The sequence below is a fragment of the Pyxicephalus adspersus genome, chromosome 5 (genome assembly GCF_032062135.1).
Source record: "Pyxicephalus adspersus chromosome 5, UCB_Pads_2.0, whole genome shotgun sequence".
NCBI lineage: Eukaryota > Metazoa > Chordata > Amphibia > Anura > Pyxicephalidae > Pyxicephalus > Pyxicephalus adspersus.
Window position 1 is genome coordinate 25,097,770 of NC_092862.1, and position 21,828 is coordinate 25,119,597.

General features: G+C 37.6%; 1 protein-coding gene across 6 annotated transcripts in view; it reads left to right on the forward strand.

The window, feature by feature from the left end:
* The window catches only part of TRIQK (triple QxxK/R motif containing), an 81,061-nt gene that overhangs the window by 44,904 nt on the left and 14,329 nt on the right, over positions 1–21,828 (forward strand). For all 6 annotated transcript variants that reach the window (XM_072410921.1, XM_072410923.1, XM_072410920.1 and 3 more), the window contains one exon: positions 14,911–14,996. In XM_072410921.1, the coding sequence (XP_072267022.1) occupies positions 14,911–14,996 (86 nt within the window). The remainder of the gene's footprint in view (positions 1–14,910; positions 14,997–21,828) is intronic.

Sequence of the window (21,828 nt, forward strand, 5' to 3'; positions counted from 1 at the left end):
TGGAGAGTGTTGTTCCCTTAGTTGGCTGTTGTGAAGGGGTTTTTCTTCATCATGGTTTGTTTCTTTCTTATGATGTACTAAACTGTAGATTTTGCCACTCCTAATATTGTAGTAATTTCTCGGATGGGTTTTTTCTGTTTTTGCAGCTTATGAGTGGCTTGTTTCACAAGCAAGGAGAGCTCCTTTCACCGCATGTTGTCTGTTGACAGCAGAACATGACAGCAGACACCAGCCCATGAAAGAGCTTTTGAGTCAATTGTCCAATTACTTTTGAGCCCCTGAAATGAAGTGATTGTGTTAAAAAAAAGGCTTTAGTTCCTCACACTTTTATGCAATCTTTTTGTTTTACCCACTGAATTAAAGCTGAAAGTCTGCAGTTTAACTGCATCCTAGTTTTTTTAAAATAATTGTGGGGTAATGTACAGAGCCAAAATTGGAAAAATGTGGTCTCTGTCCAAATATTTTTGAACCTAACTGTATGTATGTGTATGTATGTGTATATATATATATATATATATATATATATATATATATATATATATATATATATATATATATATATACTGTGTATATATACACATGTGTTTATATGGGCATAGATATCCACTGAGGTAATAATTAATTTTTAAAATCAACTTACGAGTAGGGATTTACTATCATAGAAACAAACATGCAGTCCATGTACATTATTCAGTATGGCAATGGAAAACATTTGCAAAAGGGGCACTGTGACATTGTCACTACCTGAAGTTACTTAGCAAGTTTGGGGAAAATCTGACAGGAAATGCATACTATGAACAAAATATATCATTTAAGGACACTGTCATCATATACATGAAACAAAAAAATTTTTTGGGAGAAGCTTTAGTAAGAAGCTGCCATTCTCAAACCATTCTTTTTACTAAATCTAAAACATTGAAGCTTTATTGAGAATGAGCCATTGCTGTGGAGGTGGTGTCCTGGCCAGAGTCCAAACTTGTAACTTTCATCTGCTTTTAGATCAAATGTTTCCCCATGCATATGTGGTTGGGCAGGCATGATTATCAAATGGAGGAACTGAAATTTGATCATAAGACTATATGCATCCCACAATTTGGTGTGTCTAGGCAGGTTGGCTAATCTGTTGTATTTTCTATACAGCATTCATTTAAAGTTGCTCAAACACCGTAATCAGAAAAAGGATCAAAGCGAAACATGTATTTTTCTTGAAGATTTTAAACTTTTCTTTATCAAAGAAGAAAAAAATTCTGTCATTAATGACATTAATGTTTTTTTTTTCCCGCATAGCTGGAGACTGAACGCTGGGAACATTTTGTTTGCCTCTTAAGTACAGCCAATTGATTATCTAGCAGCCATTAAATGTAATATGTCAACTTAAAGCTTCCAGCACGTTGTGTATCCTAAACGAAAGTGGTTCTCAGGCACTTAATGTTGTGTAAAATTATGTGCTTCTGCAGATGTATTATTGCTGTCACACTGTCCCACTTCTTGAGATTGAAAAATGTCCAGTTACTCTATTTTATATGCCATTCCTTATGAATAAAGTATAGAGTTTCTTTTATATTCATCCATTTTAAGGGTGCAGTAGATGTACCCCAAACACCTATAATCATAGCAAATTTTCATCCATCTTTTTAAAGCTTTGCACATACTGCTTTGTTCAATGGTTTGTCTGATATTATGCAGCTAAACACAAATTGTTGACGTGGAATGAATGAAGAGCATTTTCTGCAAGCACATTATTATACTAATATAATCAAAATAGCTAGCTGAGACCATTCAGCTTTGCAAAGCTAGAAAATGACTAAAAACTGTTTGAGTTTTGAATACGAGAAATGTGTTATAATCGACCTAAGGTACAGGCTTTTATGGTGACATCATTTTGAACCATCATTGGTCTGCCTAAAGTAAAACTACCCAAAACTGTCAACTAGAGTGAACACACCATTGGTTATCAACCGAGATGCCAGAACGGGAGACAATAGAGGAATAATGGTGTTTTTGGCACGAGTGTTCTAACCACTCTTGACCTCCAAAGTCAAACTTTTACCAGCCCCATTTCCTTCCAGATCCCCATTGTGGGCCCCCTGCAAACCAGACCACCATTACTGCAAAGTCTTGCAGTTGAGCAGCTACTACTTTTGTTCTTGCTTAAATCTGTAACTTGGATAGGCATGCACACAACATTAATAACCTAACAGGTATTCTAACGCATCCTCTAAAACCTGTAAAAAATTTTTTTGCCACAATTTGATTTTAAAGCGGAATTAAAGCAAAAATTCAAAAACAAACTTACCTTTAATCTAGCAGTCCCGTTGATCCACCAGGAGGTTTCATCCATTGGGTCCAGCGTCGTCACAATGTCCTTTTTCGGCTCGGCGCCGCCATCTTCTTTACTTGTTCTCCGGGTTCTTCTTCGTATGTCACCCAACCTCGTACTGCACAGGCGTGAGATCGGGTGAAGTAGATGGGAGAAGAAGATTGCCAATCTCGCTGCACTTGCGTGAGATTGGCATTTTTTTCCCATTAAAGAAAGAGATCCTTGTGGAAGGGTTCTCTACCCTTTTATGTAAAGTTAAAATTTGGAGTTTAGAATTTAACATTTGATCCAGCAACGTGGTGAAACGTTCTTTTTCACCAGGACAAAGCTGTTTCTCCAAACCATGCGGTACCAGCGAAGAACTTCTGGCAACCAACTAAAAAATGCCTCCTAGATTCAATGACACTTTCAACTTGATTAGTGTCCTTGGTAAACCCACATCATCCTTTCAGCATTTCATTTTCCTGCAATATTTGAGACCTTCTTCTCCGTTCCCTTCAGGGACATAAGCCCTTGCAATTAAACCTTTATTATTGAAAAAATAAAACAAAACATAAAAATCAAAGAAGTAGTGCTTGCTTTATTTAGTTTAGATTTCTAATCAGAACATGATTGCTACTGGTTAATCTAACCTAATGAAATGCAAATCCAGCAAAGTATGAAAAGACTCATTAAACTGAGGTTAGTTTGTGGTGTGTTTTTGTATACCACATAATTATTGTACCACTTTAATTACAATAAGATAGATGTCAAAATGAAACCATACAGAATCATTTTCACCTTTTTTCCACAGTTAATAAAAATATGCGATCTAATGAATTTTATATGCGTGTTAGAAACTTGTTAAAACCTTCATTAACAGACCCATTAAGGGTTCAGGGTTTTGCTAGAGCTAAACCACATACATAGGTCTTGGTTGCCTGCAAGCTGCAAGTTTTACCGTTCTATATTATGAGTGTATATGCCTCTTGTAAGCACTTTCAGAGAAATTCTGAATATGTGGGAAAAAAAACATCTGTTGTTGGGAATAGGGATATAAATTTACATAGATCTGGTGCGCAAATTGTAATATAGGTAGCCTGATTTCAAGTTGAACTGATAAGCAAAGAGTAATGGTAGTAACATTGTGGTGTGGATACTGCTTCCTCATACCAGTGAACTGCTGCTTTAACCTCCTGAGCGGTAACCCCGAGTTTGGGTAACAGCTGAAAGCAGTAACCCCGAGCCACACTCGGGTAGCTAAAGGAATACCAAATAAAGCGTTACCTGGTTCCCCGGCATCCTCCATCATCCAGCCAGCTTGCTCGTATCCCTCGGCCTCATCCTCTGCCTCCGAGACACCACGCGGTAGTTACGGGTGACGTCGGTGTGTGTGTGGCCGTTGTGTTGGGGGAGTGGCGGGAATTTCAATTTTTTTTGTATTGGATTTAATACAAAATAACTGTATTGAATCCAATACAAAAGAGACTAGTATATTTCTGATCATTGGAGTGAGTGTTACAGTATTACAATGCCCTCTAACTGACCTTTGATCACTTCTCTGCCTGCCCTGACTTCTGTCTTACTTTTGATCACGCCTCTGCCTTCCACCTGCCTGACCTTTCACCACGTCTCTGCCTGACCTTTGACCACATCTCTGCCTGATTTCTGACCATGTCTCTGCCTGCCCCGACCTCTGCCAGGATTCTGACAACGTCTCTGCCTGCCGCCTGCCCTGACCTCTGCCTGGATTCTGACAACATTTGCCTGCCGGCTACCCTGACCTCTGCCTGGATTCTGAGAACGTCTCTGCCTGCCTTGTCCTCTGCCTGGTTTCTGACTGTGTCTCTGCCTGCTGCCAGCCTTGACCTCTGCCATGGCTTCCAAAAGGCGACTCTCAACTCAAGCTGTTTTTGATCAACTTGAAGACAACAAGAGCGACTTGAAATTGCTAGTGAAGTCAAGTGTTTCACCTAGAGACCTATTATTGGACACCCAAAGTTACAGCGAAGATTCTGTCACCGAGATTAGTGATGTTTGCACTTGGTGCTCGATTGACATTACTCAGACTCAGCCAGTGCCTCCAAGATTCCCATTTACTAGAGTGTCTGGCTTGAAAGTAGAGTTGGAACACAATCCCTTGGCGTACCTGGAATAACAAAGTCACTCAGAAAATAGTTGAGGAAACCAACAGGTACAGCGACCAACAATTATCTGTCCTGTCACTTATTAAGCCATTGCTCAATCAAGGCTATTGTGTCACTACAGACAATTTTTACAGCTGCCCTGAACTACTGTATTTGAGTTTCCTGTCCAGCATAAAATGGATGCTTATGGATCCGTAAGGGCTAACTGGCGCAAAATGCCATCCATGTTCGCCAAACAGAAGGTCAAGACTGGGGAAATAGTTGCCTGGCAGAAAGGCAAAATGATGGCACTGCAATGGCATGACAAAAAGGATGTCTGCTATTTGAGCACTGTGCCTAACACCGCCACTGCTATGACAAGAACAAGAGGTGGGAAAGAGATCCCTAAACCACAAGTTGTCTTGGATTATAATAGCACCATGGGAGGTGTTGACAGAGCCAACCAGGCGATGACTTTCTATCCGGTGGTTAGAAAGCAACAAAGGAAGTATTATAAAAAGATTTTCAGACATCTTGTGGAACAATGTTTGCCGAATGCCTACAACCTTTTCAAACAATAGAATGACAAGGCTGTACCTCACCCTGAGTTCATTTGGAAGGTTTATGAGGCCATATGTTTGAAATACCATACACCACAAATGAATATAGGTCGAGTTGGACAGCGTTCTACTACAGTTGTGAACTCAGAAAGCCTGACTGACCGTCACTTTATGGAGCATGTACCACCTAGAGCAAGAAAGGAAGCGCCAATAAGAATATGCGTGGTGTGTTGCTCTAAGCAGGATGACGCCGGGATAAAAATTAGAAAAGATACCCGGTTCTACAGCCGAGATTGTGACATTGGACTCCCCGGATGTTTATTGGTTTATTAGATAAATGGTCTGCTATTTTTGTGTTTTTTATTTAAAGTTTATTATTAAATTTAATTTATTATTTTGACATGGTTTTGTGTTTCAAACTTTATTATACGCAGACCCTTGATTGGACATATTCCAGTAATATATGTCTAAGAATTACAGGCCTACAATGTAAAATAAATTTTCATAAAAAACAATGTACCACTTTTAGACATATAAATCCAGACAGAAATGAACCGCCCAGGAGGTTAAAGGAGACACTACAAATAGCATCCCACAGCAGCCAATAGAGAATGAATGGGGGTGGTATTGAGTAGTTCAGCACTGCCTACTGTTAAGAATGAAGAAACCAAAAGGGGATTTTTCTTTTTTGGCTTTAAGAGTTATAGACATTCTACTAGATCAATTAAAATCAAAATGTATATTTTATTGGTCATTGCTATGAAACACGAACAAGTAAATTTCACAATTCAGGATATACACATATTATTCGACATGCAAAAAGAGCAATAATTCCCAAATGTTTCTCCAAATAAGAAGTTTATAATACAGTATGATGTTAGAAGAGACTTGTTAGTGAAAACAACCAGCAGACTTTTGGTTCATCCACAGGGAGGGGCACCCTGGGGCAACCCTGCCCAGAACAGTCTACAATCTAGGAAGTAGGGGGAGTATCACACAATAGGAGGGGAGATATGGAGTGGTGGGAAGTAGTGAGGGTTTTAGGAGACAGAAGAAGATGGGTAGGGAAATTTTATGTTTTCTTTCATTCCATCTTAACCTTTAGTTAAGATGGAATGAAACGATGGAATGAACGATAATCAGCCTTAATTAACACAATGCTTTCCTTCTCTTCTTAGCTATTATTTTTCTTTTTTCTCAGTAACTCTACCATGCTTTATACCTGAAACATAAAGCATATTATAAAGTCATAAATAGGACAGAATACAGATAAAAATGCATGTATTACTTTGGTATACAAGGTCAATTAAAAGATATTTCCAAATGAAAGCTCAAAAATTGGAAATTGGAAAAATTGTTCTGGACCTTATTGTACAGAGATTGCACAGAGCTCCTTTTGCGTTCTTTATCTAGTTTCTTTTCTGGAGAATTCTCTATACTTTTGAACAATGGCTGAAAATAAATTTACCCTAACCTCTTGATGACAGTGCTAAAATTTTAGATTTCCCGTAACCCCTTTCCTTTCAGTCTCCTTCCTTTCCTTCAGGCAATAATCAACTGCACAAATAGAAAGGGTGAACACTCCCTGACAGGGACACACATAGCAAAAACTTGACAGGTTTCCCTAATCTTTTCAGCTCTATCCTCGTGTCTCTATATTTAAAGAGAACAAAAACAGTCCCCAGATTCACCAAGCAGAATATCATTGTTCTGAAAGCTTCTATGTCACCAGATTGACTGAACAGTGTAAATTCATTTATCCTGTGCATACAAATAACCCTTTAATATTCTAGGTAATGATGGAGGGGACACAGGGTGGGGGTTAGGAGAAAAACATTTTGTAACAAAAGGTAAAGAATACTTTAAACATTCATGTTTGTTGGGAAGCAAATAGAAAACCTTATCCGCTCCACAGTTTCTTATGTAAAAATGTATCGGAGTTCAGTAAAATGAGAGAAATTTCAAAACTATCTTTTCCAGCAGTTTGCCATCGGTTTTCAATCAGTTTCAGTCTATCCGATTTATTTTCTTTGTCTCCTGTATTACTGAAACTTGTGCTATGCTACCCAACACTCAAAAGATGCCACTGTGGTACATCAGGGGGTCAACCGTGTATTATCGTAGGAAGCATTGTGTTATACAATTGAATTATAGCTGAACTCGAGGCAAAATACTAAATACTCCTATGAAATAATTATGTGAAAGCTGTTTACCAGTCAAAGCATTTGTGTTCTTGGCTATCCAGTACTGAGATTTATATTTACTTATGACGCAGTCTAATTCTTGTTCTGTTTATAGTCTATGACTAGGCACAGAAAGTAGAAGCAACTTTCCGATTAGCTCATTTCTCCGTCACCACTTTTCCTACTATCAGCATATCCTTTGTTAGCATAAGAGCACTGTAGTACAACTGACTGGTTCTCTCTCTGCATTCTGCTGTGCAAAAAGCATCTAATGTTGATTTAATGACTGGTCCACCCTGAAGTTCTAGTTTTTTCAGTGGTGTGTGTGTGTGTATTTGTGTATGTATGTGTATATATAGGAAGGGGACATCTGCTTTAAATATATTTTGTTACTGATATGGTGAGGAAGACTGTTTGGTTGTTTATTAGCAGCCTTTAATGTGGTCTGTTAAGAAATGTGCCTGGAACGCATTGGAAGTTAAATTACACATTGCTATATTAATAGAGAAGGGTTCGATATAATGGATTGAGTGTTATAGCAACTCTCATATATACTGTTAGAATTATCACATTGTCTCTTGGATACGTCCCAAGAATAATTCCCAGTGCTAGTAGATTTCAACTGCTGTATTGCTTTTAATTTTATGATGCTAAATGATTCATGCTATGGACTGTTTATTGTTGTTACCATATAGTGCTATTTAGTTGTTGTTTAGTGAATTAATTAAAGAAAAACACAGTGCTTTATATAGGAGCAATAACTGAGTATGCTTATCTCATAAATGTTAAAGCAGGCGTAGAACGTAAACATACTTGTACATACATCTTAAGTGAAAGGTTGTTTTAGACCTTCGAGGTCAAAAGAAATCCAGGATGCTGCAACGATCTCTGTATGGATCCCTTTATCAATCCCACTCAGACTATTGATCTTGTTTTTTTTTTTTTTTTTTACAGAATATTGGTTTTGGCAAACTCTTTGCCCTACGATAAAAGAAGTGGTAAATCAGATTTTTAGCTCTCTTGGCCACATACTTTCCATAGTTGCATGTACCCTGATAACGTTTTTTTTTTTTTTTTTAACTTCCCTTTTAGTTTTATTTTCATGCAGCCTGTCCCTAGGTGGTGATTGTATAGGGACACTCAGTTGTAAACACAGGCCCTAGCTTAAACACTTGAATGTGACCAAGCATGCTTTTACTTTCAGACTAATTCATTCAATATAAAATTGATTGCACATATACAGTCAAATAACCAGGCTTCCATAAAGTGTAACTGAACTCAGGGACCATCAGTTCTTTTATACACACACTTAATGTAAGCTCATGTAAATTCTGGTATTTTTTTTGCCAAAGCACTTTCAGAGAACTTTGCACTTGTACAGCAAGAGCTGTTATAGTAAACACAGAGCTGGATCTGCATTTCTAAGCAAGAGTTTGTAGATATACATCACCACAAATACAGTGCATAACCCAAAACATACATTTTCCCACTATTTCCCAACTGTATAAACCTTGTTATAATTTGTCATTTCAAATTTCCAAAGGTCCCCATAACCTGTTCGGGTGGGAGCAATAACAACAGAAGAAGCACTGCAGGAAATAGCTTTATTATCTGGGACTGTATAGCCGTCTTTATATTTTGTTTTTGGTATACATGTCAGAGAGATTATCTCATCAGTAGAAATGATGAAATGATCATATCAATTGATGTTTATGTGTATAGTTGGTAGCTATATAGGTACTGAGTAAGTAACCACAACTCTATACACTGGCTACCTGTTTTTGATCCTTTTCTTACCTCTTTATTCCAGGGACACTCTTATTTTTACTATTGGGTGGAGAATGATTGGTCTAGCTCAAATTTTATAGCAGGATCGTATACCTACAATTTAATGGACCCCATTACAAATTTTAATATTATTTACCCAGCAATCCCACTGTGACACCTGGCAATGTCAACTGGGACAATTGTGTAATTGATCCTTACAAAAAGTCAAGGATCTGTCAGTAGAATAGCTTTTTAACAATATTGTCAGTACACCACTAGGAATCAGTGGAATGTGTCCGAGATGTGCAGCAGTGTGGTCATTTACCTTTTCATCTTAATTCTCCAGCTAACTACTTGGTAGCTTAATACCTAGCATCCTCCGTCATGAAGTATGCAGTGTATAAAAAGTTTAGGGCTAAGTAAGGTGTATATTGTAAGCATTGTAATAATTGGTATTCTATCCATACTCATGACACTAGTTAACTCTTTTTACCTGTAACTCAAGTCAGTTTTTATTTCTAGTAATGAATCCAAGTAACCCAAACCCACTTGACGTGGGATTATAATGGAATACTTTATATTTAAAGTTTACAGAAATTAAAGATTTATTGGCACAAAAAAGACAAAAAATTGGGGAGTACATATAGCAGCTTGCCAATTTGCAGGTGAAAAGACATGCCTTTCATGCAGAACCAGCTGTATTTTCATTGAAAGAACAACAGTTTAGGAAGCTTTTCTGCATGTGCCTGTTTGATAGAATAACGTGCTCATAAGCAGCTTAAGCAGTATTCAGAAAATAGCAATGCATTAATTTTTTAAAGCAGAAAATGCAAGTCGAAAGCGGTCCTGCCACATGATGATAATGAGGCTGGATATTGTAAAGTCTGCTGAGGAAAAGCAGAGAGGAAAGCTTTGAAATATGAACATTCATAAAACAATAACTAGATATTCACATGATAATGAGGCCTGGACAGCAATGTGAAAAAATGTGAAAGTAAGCATGGAGCCTCTGGTGTAGGCTGATAAATTCAGGGACATGCTGTTGAAAGCCATCCCACATCCATTATTTTGCGCATAAATAATATGAGGTTACAAACAGCCGTATGACAACAAATATACATTCTGACTCTTTTGATGTTGTAGAGGATTTTCCATATGTTACTGGTAAAGTTTAATCCCTCAATGACTGCAATAATAGCTTATTGGTCTCTAGAACATCAGGCTGAGAGAAATAGTGTTTATCCATGATGTGACAGGACAGAAGCAGCGGAATGAATTCTGAGGTTTTCAGAGACATACTGTCTGCTCAAATCCAGCTAAATGCAGTCACATTGATTAGGAGTCGTTTCATAATACAGATGGACAATGACCAAAAAAAAAAAAAAACATACAGCCAAAGCAACCCAGGAGTTTAATAAGGCAAAGAAGTGGAAAATGTTTGAATGGCCAAGTCAGTCACCTGATCTGAACCCAATTAAGCATGCATTTCACTTGTTGAAGACTAAACTTCGGACAGGCTCACAAACAAACAGCAAATGGAAGCCGCTGCAGTAAAGGCCTGGCAGAGCATTAAAAAGGAGGAATCCCAGCATCTGGTGATGTCCATGAGTTCAAGACTGCAGGCTGTCATTGCCAGCAAAGGGTTTTCAACCAAATATTAGAAATGAACATTTTTTTTCTGCTTTTTAATTTGTCTAATTACTTTTGAACACCTAAAATTAAGGGATTGTGTTAAAAAAAGCTTTAGTTCCTCACATTGTTATGCAATCTTTTTGTTCAACCCACTGAATTAAAGCTGAAAGTCTGCAGTTCAACTGCATCTGAGTTCTTACATTTAAAATTAATTGTGGTAATGTACAGAACCAAAATTAGGAAAATGTTATTTTCTAATTATACCATAGTGATGAAGTTTTAGGGGATGTTAGTTACAGATGTTCCCCACCTGTACCTAAATTTTTGGTTTCTTACACCTCCCCATTCCCTAATTGAAGTTCAGAATGTTAGATAAGTGGACAGGAATGTGTAACAGGACAGGGAAGCCAATTTTAATGCGCAGAGAGTTTTATGTTCTAATGATGCTGTAGTAATGAGATTGTAAGGGGAGAATGTGCCCGCCACTTGCACCTATATTTTCAGTTTTGTACCCCCCACCCTCAGAGAAATTGGGCTTCAAAAAAGGGAAGCAGACAGTAGTTTCATAGGTATAGATTTATGACAGGTAGGTATATATTTAGGGGCCCCACCCCAATGCTCCTTTCTATGTTAGTGGCTCCGGGGTTCCAAATTTGCACTTTCAATTTAGGACTTCTAGTTGCACTTTCCTCTGAAACAGCAACCCCAAAGTTCAATTTTCATAACTTTTTACATTTATGACCCCCATATCTTGACATTCGTTAAAGCTGGGGGGGCTAAAATTGTAATAACTAGTATCTATGAGGGTCCCCTGTGCACACTGAAAATTACAGGTCATTGTGACATACAGTTTAGGAGATATGGAGGTTTGGATACATTTCACAGGCAGACCTCGTGCTATGAGATGGGGGCGGGGCTGCCTGTGTCTCCTTCACACTGTGTGTGCTCACCTTTCATCGGCAGCAATTCTCTGAACGGATGACACAGAGCACAGATCGCACAGAGCAGCCTCACTGAGATCCGTGCTTCCGAGGATATGGGCTGCCGAGAGCTGGGCTGGGTATTCAAAGCAGCCGGGCGGAGCAACTGGCTAAATACCCCTGGGGAGAACTATGGGAAGGAGGGAGAGCAACAATAACTCGTTTTTGGCAGGAAGCTCCTGCAAAGGGTCTGATTTATTCAAACTCTCCAATGCTGGAGAGGATACACTTTCACAGGTAAACATGGGTGGTCCAGCAAACCTGGAATGGATGTCTTCAAAGTAATTTGCTATTAGTTAGCAAATGCATTGAATCCTGAACCAGATCCATTCTTGGTTTGCTGGAACACCCATCTTCACTGATGAATGTGTATCCTATCCAGCCTTGGAGAGCTTTAATAAATCAGCTCCCAAAGACTCACACAGGATTACTCCACTAGTCTGAATAAAGTCAAAAGACACAAGATTTTAGGTCAGAAAATCATTCTTTAAACAGTATTTGCTTATCAGCTTTAATGCTTAATTGAAATAAGAATGGAATCCAAATTAGCTAAGCCAGTGAATTAATTTTAAATAAATATAGTTTTCCAGCTGTAACACATTGTACAAGTTACACCAAATATCCAGCTATAGTTTTGTTTTAGGTAAAAAACAAAGTAATAGGAGATGCTGTTCTAAATTGGACAGCTCTTCTTGACATCATGTCCAGATTTATTGCAATAGATTTGAAATGAACTGGTCTGTTTATTGAAATAAATAGAACCACGGATGGCAGGTGTGTAAAGCAGTCTTTTAAAACCTTTCATCTCTATAGGGCCCTTAAAATTCTTTTCATGTATTGGGAACCCCTTCTATAAGAAGTCAATGGAAAATGTTGTTTACATTGGTTACCAGTGGTAAGAATGCCCCCATACATTATTGTTATATAGTTTACAGACAGCTAAAAAAGTCCTTGGTTTCACGCAGCTGGCTCTGCCAAGTGGTGTTGACCCAGAAACTATGCAGGATCTGCCTTATCAGAGGTCAATCAGCCACAGCTCAGGGAACCCTAGTTGAGAATGGCTGCTTTAAAATTGTATTTACATAATACAAAATATTTTATTATCTTAGAATTATAAACCAGTACAATCTGATTGACTTAATCTTTTCTTAAAGACACCTTCACCTGATCTTTTTTGGTATCAAAATTGGAAGTAATCAATCATTATTTGATTTCAATGTCATCAACAGTTTACATTTACTATTTCTATTTTTACTTACTGTATACCAGAGAGTGTTAGCAGATAGAATGTATACTCTTTCTGGCCTCTTGGGACAGATTTATAAAATGGATCCCATTTTTATAAACATAGGTAAAATAATGTTGCCTTGCATAGTTACCAAAGTCACATTTAACTGACTTTGTTACAGCACATTTCAAAGTGGCATTCTGAGTGAGGGAAAATCACCCCTATAGGGATTCTGATGAAACAAAAAAACATCAACATCAGCCCCATCAGGAGAAGGACCCCGCTGGGAGGGTGCACCAGCCAGAGCTGTGGACCATGTCCCCCGTACGGATTGCAGGCTCAGAGAAGTGGACGGGATCTGTCTCTGGTCTGAGCCTGCGATGGGAGAGTGGGTGGGTTCTGGCATCATGATGTCCCCATGGAGGAAGTTTCTTCCCTTTTGAGTGACACACACCCAGCTCCTCGCGCATGCGTGGTCCGTAGCCATCAAATTTAGTGATCTATGGCTCCGAAAAGGTTGGCGACCACTGTCTAATGTACGATTGTCCTTATTTTCAATCCAGATTTTTTTTTACCTTATTGGGTCCAAAATTCCCAAAGCATATGGTAAATTGTGGTAAATATGGTATTGTAGAGTACATGAATAATAAAATTTGAGCTATTGCTTTTTTTTCCCCACCAGAACCTAATTCTTATTACCCCAAATATCAATAATGATGTCCAATAAGTAAATCATGCAGGGGTACACAATGCATGGGTCACAAGTACATAATGCTCACAAGTACAGAGGTCAGGATTAAAAAATTACAGAGGTGCAAAGATTGATAACTCGCACATATCATACACACCAAAATCACATTTTTCAGCACACCTTTTATAGTTTCCTTATCTTGGTTCAACTAAAATCTGCAAAATCCATCTCAGCAGAAATGATGGGTGATGACAAACTGGTCTTTCTTCACTCGCTTCATAACCACCAGGTCTTTATGGCAAACTGCAGTTTTACTTCAGGTGCAAAGCACTCCAAGCAACATGTTTTTTGTTTTGTTCTTATAGAAAACTGACGGTGCATACTTGGATGTGCAGATCTTTTATCGTGTCATTTTTGACTGTCATAAAACTTCATGGGTTCCAAAGATTCTTTATCAGCCTATATGGTCTGATTGTTAGAAGCTAAGCAGCTCATATCTGCTTCCTATTTGTACATATTATAAAATGAAAAATGGCTCACAATATTGCTCAATGAGAATATTTAACAGATTATAACTGACCATAATATAGTGGTCTATTAACAATTTTTATTATTAAGAATGGGTTTTTGAAGCATTTCTTCTAGTTAAAGTATAATTAAAATCCAATAATCATTTGAGACAAAGTCCTAATTATTCATCTTATTTGTTTCCTTAAACTATTTTTCCCAAGCTATCCTTTTAGGCTTTCAGAGTTGACACTGTTTTTGCCCACCTTACACTTCATCATACGTGCCAGTGTAAAGCTTTTTTTGATGATGTGGATATTGGATGATGTCTTACACATTCCCAGTGAACTCCGAATGGTACATTCTGGCAGGTTGTGATTCACAGGGAACATTCTTCTTAGGGGACAACCCTAAAACAAACCTAAATGTTGTTACAATAAATGTATTCATTCTTTACAACCTGCTGGTGGGTGTTCCAGCCCACAGTGCAAACCAACTGTAATACGGAGTGGGTACCCGCTCACACCCGTGTCTCCTGATGACACCTAGCATTGCACCCTGAATCCTTTTATGGTCCTGAAAATAATTATTATTAAAGTTTATTTATAAAGCACCAACATAGTACACAGCACTGTACATTAAATAAGGGTTGCACATGACAGACAAGTACAAACCATACCAAAGGAGAAGCAGAGGACCATGTCCAAAAGGGATCACAATCTAAGAGATGGAGTGAGCAGTGGAGAGAGGAATAATACACTCCATTATTCTTACCATACTTGGCTAGAAATTTGTGCTACTAACTTGGTATATCTGTTTGTTCCAGCAAAACTTTATAGTTGTGTTTTTTTTAATAATAAATACAAAAAATCAATAATGCTAAAATAATTACGAGTATACATTTCTATATCAATAATTCATCCTTTTTCTACTTTAGGAAGACAAGACTACAAGAAAAACAAGCCTGTATTAAAAGCAACAAGACTAAAAGCAGAAGCCAAGAAAACAGCAATAGGGATTAAGGTAGACATGTATTTGATGGCTCACATTAACTTTCACTGTATGTCTACTTCCCTTTTCCCTCAGGATGTGCTGTGTGAATATTGATTTCTGAGAGAGATTGCTTATGACACTTCAAACTCGGAGTAGAATGGCTGCCTCTAAAATATTTATCATCTACTGCTTTACTTAAGGCATCGATTAACCCTGTGACGGGTTCTTATTATAGGTTTCAATGGTCTGCCGTTAGAATAGAATTTTGGTTAAATGCAGCCTACAGATAAAAGAAGGAGTTACTGAAAGTCGCCCTATTTAAAAGGAACCTGTCACAAAACAAACCAGATAGCTGCCATTGCTGACCTGAGGTGAGGGCTCCAGGGCTGAGACTTGGCGAGTTGGCGGTGATTAGGTGTCCTTATACATTAGGCCTGATTTCTGTAAGCTCTCCAGGACTGGAGAAGATAGACTATAATGGGAGAACCTGGGTGATCCAACAAACCAGGAATGGAATTTCCTAAAAACTTTTTGCTATTGGCAATTGTTTTCAGTCCTGGATCTGTCATGATAGTGTATTTTCTCCAGTCTTGGAGAGCTTTAATAAGTCAGGTCATACTTGATATGTATGTTCTTATTCTGGGTCGGTTTGACTCACTAAGCCTTAAAGCAAGGATGAGGATTTTGGCTATCTTCCAAACTTCAGTTGGCTGTGGTATTTATATCATGGGAACTTCCCGTTTTCCTTTTAGAAGATATTGCTAAGAGATAAATTAAATGAGGAATTAGATTACAAGGCTCTGAAAAATGAGCAAAGGTCATGAAATCTGATGTTCCACACATTTGGGTAAATCAGAGCGTAATGATCAGATCCTAAATTTTCAAGAGACAGAAAAAGTGGTTGTATGATGGCCACATACAATAGCTGACACTGTTATAATATGAACTGTAAATGGAAGATATTCATCATTCTTAGCAGTTGGTTTTACCTTGATGGGCCCATTGTCAAACATATTTGCTCTACAATCCAATGAAATCTCAAATAGTAAGACATTGTATGGTCTCCTTTTGCTGTTTGATTAAAGAAATTTAAATATTGGATAGAAGGTTAGTATTGCGTCCAGAGCTGTTTTTTTCTGTCCATAACAGTCCTGGAGCTTGCAACCACTAAAACAAGTCACTGATGCCAGCTGTCATATTTTTGCAACCACAAGTTTCTTTTAAAATTTGATATTTTTCTGTTTGTCTGACTTTTGGCTTTAAATAATTGGAAAGCAGTGATGGTCTTTTCTTGTCCAGCAAACTGAGCATACAAATGAATCTGGCAACGGCCACGCACACAGAGTCTACAAGTGTACATGTTTTATTTAGGAAAAAAAGGTATTAAAATATGTTAAAACAGAAGTGCTTTTCCCTTGTATGTGGCAGATGAAAAATCAATTTTTACAAGTTCTAGCTAATAGGAAATGCCAAGGTATTACTACCAAGCTGTACCAGCTGCTCAGCTTCCAGATGATGGATTTGGGTCTCTTCCAGTATTTGCTATTCTAATCATGAAACAGTGCTTTTTTCCCTCTTTTCTCCTGCTCCTGACTGCAGACCTTGATCAGACACTGCCATGCATTATAGCATGTTTTCACAACATAATCTCTACAGTTAGTGCCGTGTGTCAGTTTTTTAATGAGGAAAAGGAAATTGCCTTTTTGTTCAAAGATGTATCATTAACCTATGTTTCTTTCTCTTGTTTCCTTTTTTTTAATTTAGTTTGATGGTTCCTTTTTGCAATATTCCTGCTTTGTTTTACACTCACATGCCTTTTCTCAAAACAATTTAAAGCTAAACTAACATAAAGCAATACATTTTACATTTAGCAACATTTTCCAGTGGAGTATCAATAGCTAACATTTAAAACAAATGGACCTGGAATATTATCTACGGGAGAATGTTGCTAATAGTAAGACTCCTTTATAAATTAAGCCCCTAAGTTTTATTTATTTTTATTTTTTTTTGGAAATGTTCATTTTAAAGAAAGTCCTATCAGTCCTGCTTTTGACTTTTCAGCTCTTTTACCAGTGTTTTACTGTTGGTGATATGGGTCCCCATAAAAAGTTGAAGGGTTTTGTTTCCCATAGCAATTTACATACAAAACAGTTGCCGATAGAAGACAGAGCAGTATTTTAGGCAGTACAGCATAATTCTCTGCTGAGCAACTACCATGACAAGCTACCAACAAAGGTTTTTGTTTTTGTTTAAAAGGTAATAGTATTCCCTTTTAAAAAGTGTTCCTATGGCCAATAATAAATTACCTGGGAAGTCTACTGGAATTATAACGGAAACAAATGTTATTTGGGCCAAGGAGACTTTTTAAAATAAGACTGTGGGGCCAAGATCATAACAGAGCCTAGATACCACTGTTTGCTGTCTTGATACACCCCCTACGCTATGTACACCGGTTCCTTCCTATTTATAAAGATTTAGTATGCTCTAAATGACGCAGAAAGAGTTTTATGATTGGAGGACATCTCATCCAATCACAGAGCTCCTTTGCTTCATTGCACAAACGTGCATATTTTGTAAAACATGTTGCTGCCCTTTTAAATGCACAGTGCAGCCATAACACTGCTTCTCAAATGATTCTGTGTGTGTGATTAACAGTACATGTATAATTTACATATGCTGCTAAGATTTAGATTTATACTTCAAGGGACTTTAAAGTGCCCATTTGCACTAGATTGCCAGTAATTTTATTTCAGTTCCAGCATTAATTATCTTAAGCATTGGGGTTTTGGCCAATTCTTTTTCTGTCTAAAAAAGCACCGCCTATACCCTTTACTTTTTTTGCAAGCAGTATATCCATCCAGCAGCCCACAGGCTGATACCTAAAGACTTAAAAGGCCTGATTTGTTAAATCTCCAAGGTTGGAGAAGATACAATTTCATCAAGGAACTTGGGTGATCCAGCAAACTTGAAATGGACTTAAAAATAATTTGCTATTTGTTAGCAAATGTTTTCAGGTGTGGACCAGATCCATTCCAGGTTTGCTGGATCACCCAGCTTCACTGATGAAAGTGTATCCTCTCCAGCCTTGGAGAATTTTAATAAATCACAGTCATCACATCGGCAGTAGTGATATATGGGCCAGTAGAAGGAACCATACAAAACAACCAGATATCAGACACCTCTGAAAATGTGTCAGATGCTAAATATTCTTCAGTAACCTAAGCTCTTGAAAGTAACAAAGAACAGGACATAGTCAGCTGGATCGGTATTTTTTTATCACTTGCAGGATAGGCTTTTTTGTTTTTTTGCATTTTTATGACAACACTTTAAGTCAATTTAATTCACTCAGTTCATTCTAGATATGCATTCTCCTACCAAGCCAGCCAGAGAAGTTATGTGTTATTTGCTTTTATGATGTTCTGTAATATGATTTTGAGGGAGTGTAAGTGGAAAAGTCTGATGACACCTGAATCATGTGTGAAGTGCTATTTTTACCTTGACAGTGCGTGTTTACAAACTGGTTGCTAATGGCCTTCATTGTCTCAGCACAGAACAATGTGACGCAAAAGGCATGTTCAACAGTACATTTTTCCTCCATAATGCAACATTTTAGAAGGACATTTCTGCTTCAAAATCCTATCTGTGTCACAATGCCAGGATTGTAGAAGTAGAGTTACATTGTGTAGTGTCAACACAGAGAACAAAAGACTGGCAGGTTCTGAACAAAATACAATTTTTCATTCTTCTTTTCAAGTGTACAGAATGTTTTCTAACTGGGTTTAGGAATATTCTGTTTGCAAGATACTATACTGGCCATCAATGAACTTCTATACAGTTCAGCAATAAATGAATTTATGAGTTGAGTCTTTCAATGAAAATACTTTTGGTTTTAATGTTGTATCACCCATCCTACAATATTAGTTAGATATATGGCTGTCCTGAGAACATAATATGTAATTAACACCTTTAGAGTACATATTGGAAAATCTCTGTGACTCCTACAGCAGCCCTAAGTCTTAAGATTTAGTATAAATAAGCAGATCCTTTGCCAGTTCACAATATTATTAAATTATCAGTATTTAATTGATTGCACGACACAGTGCACACTCCTGTGCAGGATTCTGCGCTTCCCATTCATTGTTTTTTTATTTCTGTTTTATTTGTAGATCTATACTTGGATTTAAAAGACACTGTCATTAGTGGGTAGCACTTTGGCCTTTGCAGCACAGGTTCCCAGGTTTGAATCTCGGCCAGGGCACTATCTGCATGGAGTTTGCAGGTTCTCCCTGTGTCTTTTTGGGTTTCCTCAAGGTACTTCGGTTTCATCCCACATTCCAAAAAACATGTAGTTAAGTTAGGTGGCTTCCCCTCAAATTGGTCCTAGACTGTATTAAGGACATTTGACTGAGGTAGGAACATTACATTGTGAGCCCCTTTTGATGGACAGTGATGGATCTGCACTTATGCATCCATACAAACTTGGCTGCTGTTAGTGCTGAGACTGCAACTTAGCCTGTCACCTGACTAGCTTGAAAACTGGAATAATAATTTTTATATGAGGATACTTGAAAAACTAATATTGGGAGTTGAGGGTAGTCCCCAAAGTTAAGAAGTGGAAATTGGTGGCATACCATTTGGAACATCATAAACGTGCATATGCACAATAATTTGATGTTAGGTAAATATTTCCCAGCGAAACCAGAAAAGCTGATCCATTTCTTCTTCACGTCACATCTCATATGTGCTGCCGCTTAGGCTATGCACACACGTTAGATTTTTGTTGTTTCACGATCCTTTCCAACAACAAAAGACTGAAAGATACATAAACGAGCATTGTACATACAGCGCTGTTCTGCTCAATGGAGAGGGGGGAGAACGAGCAAGTGGCACCGCGCTGCGCTCTCTCCCCTTCACTTGCATTACGATTGTTCATCGTTTGTGGATCCGGCCAGGACAGATCTATGAACGACATCAGACGAGTGCTGTACACACGGCAGATTCTCGCCTGATGATAGCCCTGAAACAATCATCGGGACGAGAATCATCTGACGTGTGTACATTATGTGTGCCTTATGGTAGAGAAGCAATATATATATATATATATATATATATATATATATATATATATATATATATATATATATATATATATAATAACGAATGGTGACACACTGTTGTTTTTGGGTACTATATCAGTTTGCACCAATAATTTATCCAGAACTGATTAAGCAGTTTATTTTGATTTATTGATAATTTTATTTGTCAGGGTTTGCTTTTCAAACATAGAAAATCTTGGAGGAGTTGCCAGGCTATATGTATTAAAGCCCAATACACCCAAAATACATCAGGATCGGGTTTTACCCAATGAACTCAAACACTCCAATTGACTATCTAGTGAATCCAATTGACTATGAAGCATTAGGTGGAAGACCCCCTTCTCGTGACTTAGCAAAGGCAGGTGTCACAGCAAAGAATTCCAGTGGGGAGTTTTCATATTTGCAGTCTTTTGGAGGTAAAGAATACCAGTAGGTGATTTATTGGTTAAATTAGTTTGAAGTGGACTAAAAACACAAGTACAGTTGAAGCATAATAATATAGCTTGTTAAAGATGCCTCATTTGCATGCAGCTGGTTTCAGTGTGATGATGAGGATGATGATGATGATACAGCTGTCAGTAGGGGGTTAATCTCCTACTATGCAATAACATTTCCCCTATGTAGTTGAGCCCTTGGGGTTTTCCTTTAAATTTTTTTATATCTGATAGTATGTTGGTCTTTGCCAATGTTTCTAGTGAAATCGATATTATAGTAGTTAGTATTTCTTAATTTTTGTAAATTAAAGGCTCATTATAGGTATACTTGCAGTATTCTGCAATTACTGAACTTCTATTGTATGCTGTAATCAAACAGAGACTTTGAAGTGAAGCATCAAACATTCTTTTGTAGCAACCAGACTAGTTAAAGCAGATTTTTTGTTATTTGTGTATTTTAATTATATTCCAAAGGTGCCTACTATGCTTACATTTTATATAGATGAAATGTGTTTAAAAAATGTTGTGCTATGTCCGGTTTCAAGGACCTAATTGGGTCCACTCAATTTTTAATTGCAGTTTTGCCTATATTAGTGGTAAATTGAAAAGATGGCTCAAAGACTCCAGTTTTCTGGTCATGAGACATATTGTGAAAAGACATTGTATTCACTTGACCTGAAATTCAGTGAGCAAGGGAAGAGTAAAATATTGAGCAATCTCTCTCAATTCAGTATTAGGATTTGTATTCAGTATTGTGGATGTCCATTCCACAATATATTCCACATGTGAGATTTGGACAGTGACAGTGGCATTAGTAAATCCGGTACAAAATGGTATACAATTTGCAGACTGTGCAGTGAAGCTGGGTGATCCTACTAACCTGGAATGGATTTCTTTAAAGTGCTAGCAAATGTTTTGAATCCTGGACCACATCCATTCCAGGTTTGCTGGATCACTCACTAATGAAAGTGTATCCTCTCCAGCCTTGGAGAGCTTATAATAAATCAGGCCTTATGTTTTTAAATGCGATATTACAGCAAAGTCTTCTTTAAAATGTATCCAGCTTTGCATGACTTTCTTTTTCACATCTACTTATGGTGTTCTTTCCATACTTACCACATTACTTCTCTTCTCCATTTGCAGAATAATAAATAATTGCTGCAGTGTTTTATATAAAGCATTTTAGCAACGATTAAAACCCACAGTCCATTTGACTTCTATCTGTAGCTAATGGGTATTTGTCCAACCTAGGGAGAATAAATAACACCAATTTTAAATATGCCCTCGTTTTAGCAGGAAGAGTTTATTATCCCCTCAATACTGTTTTAAAGC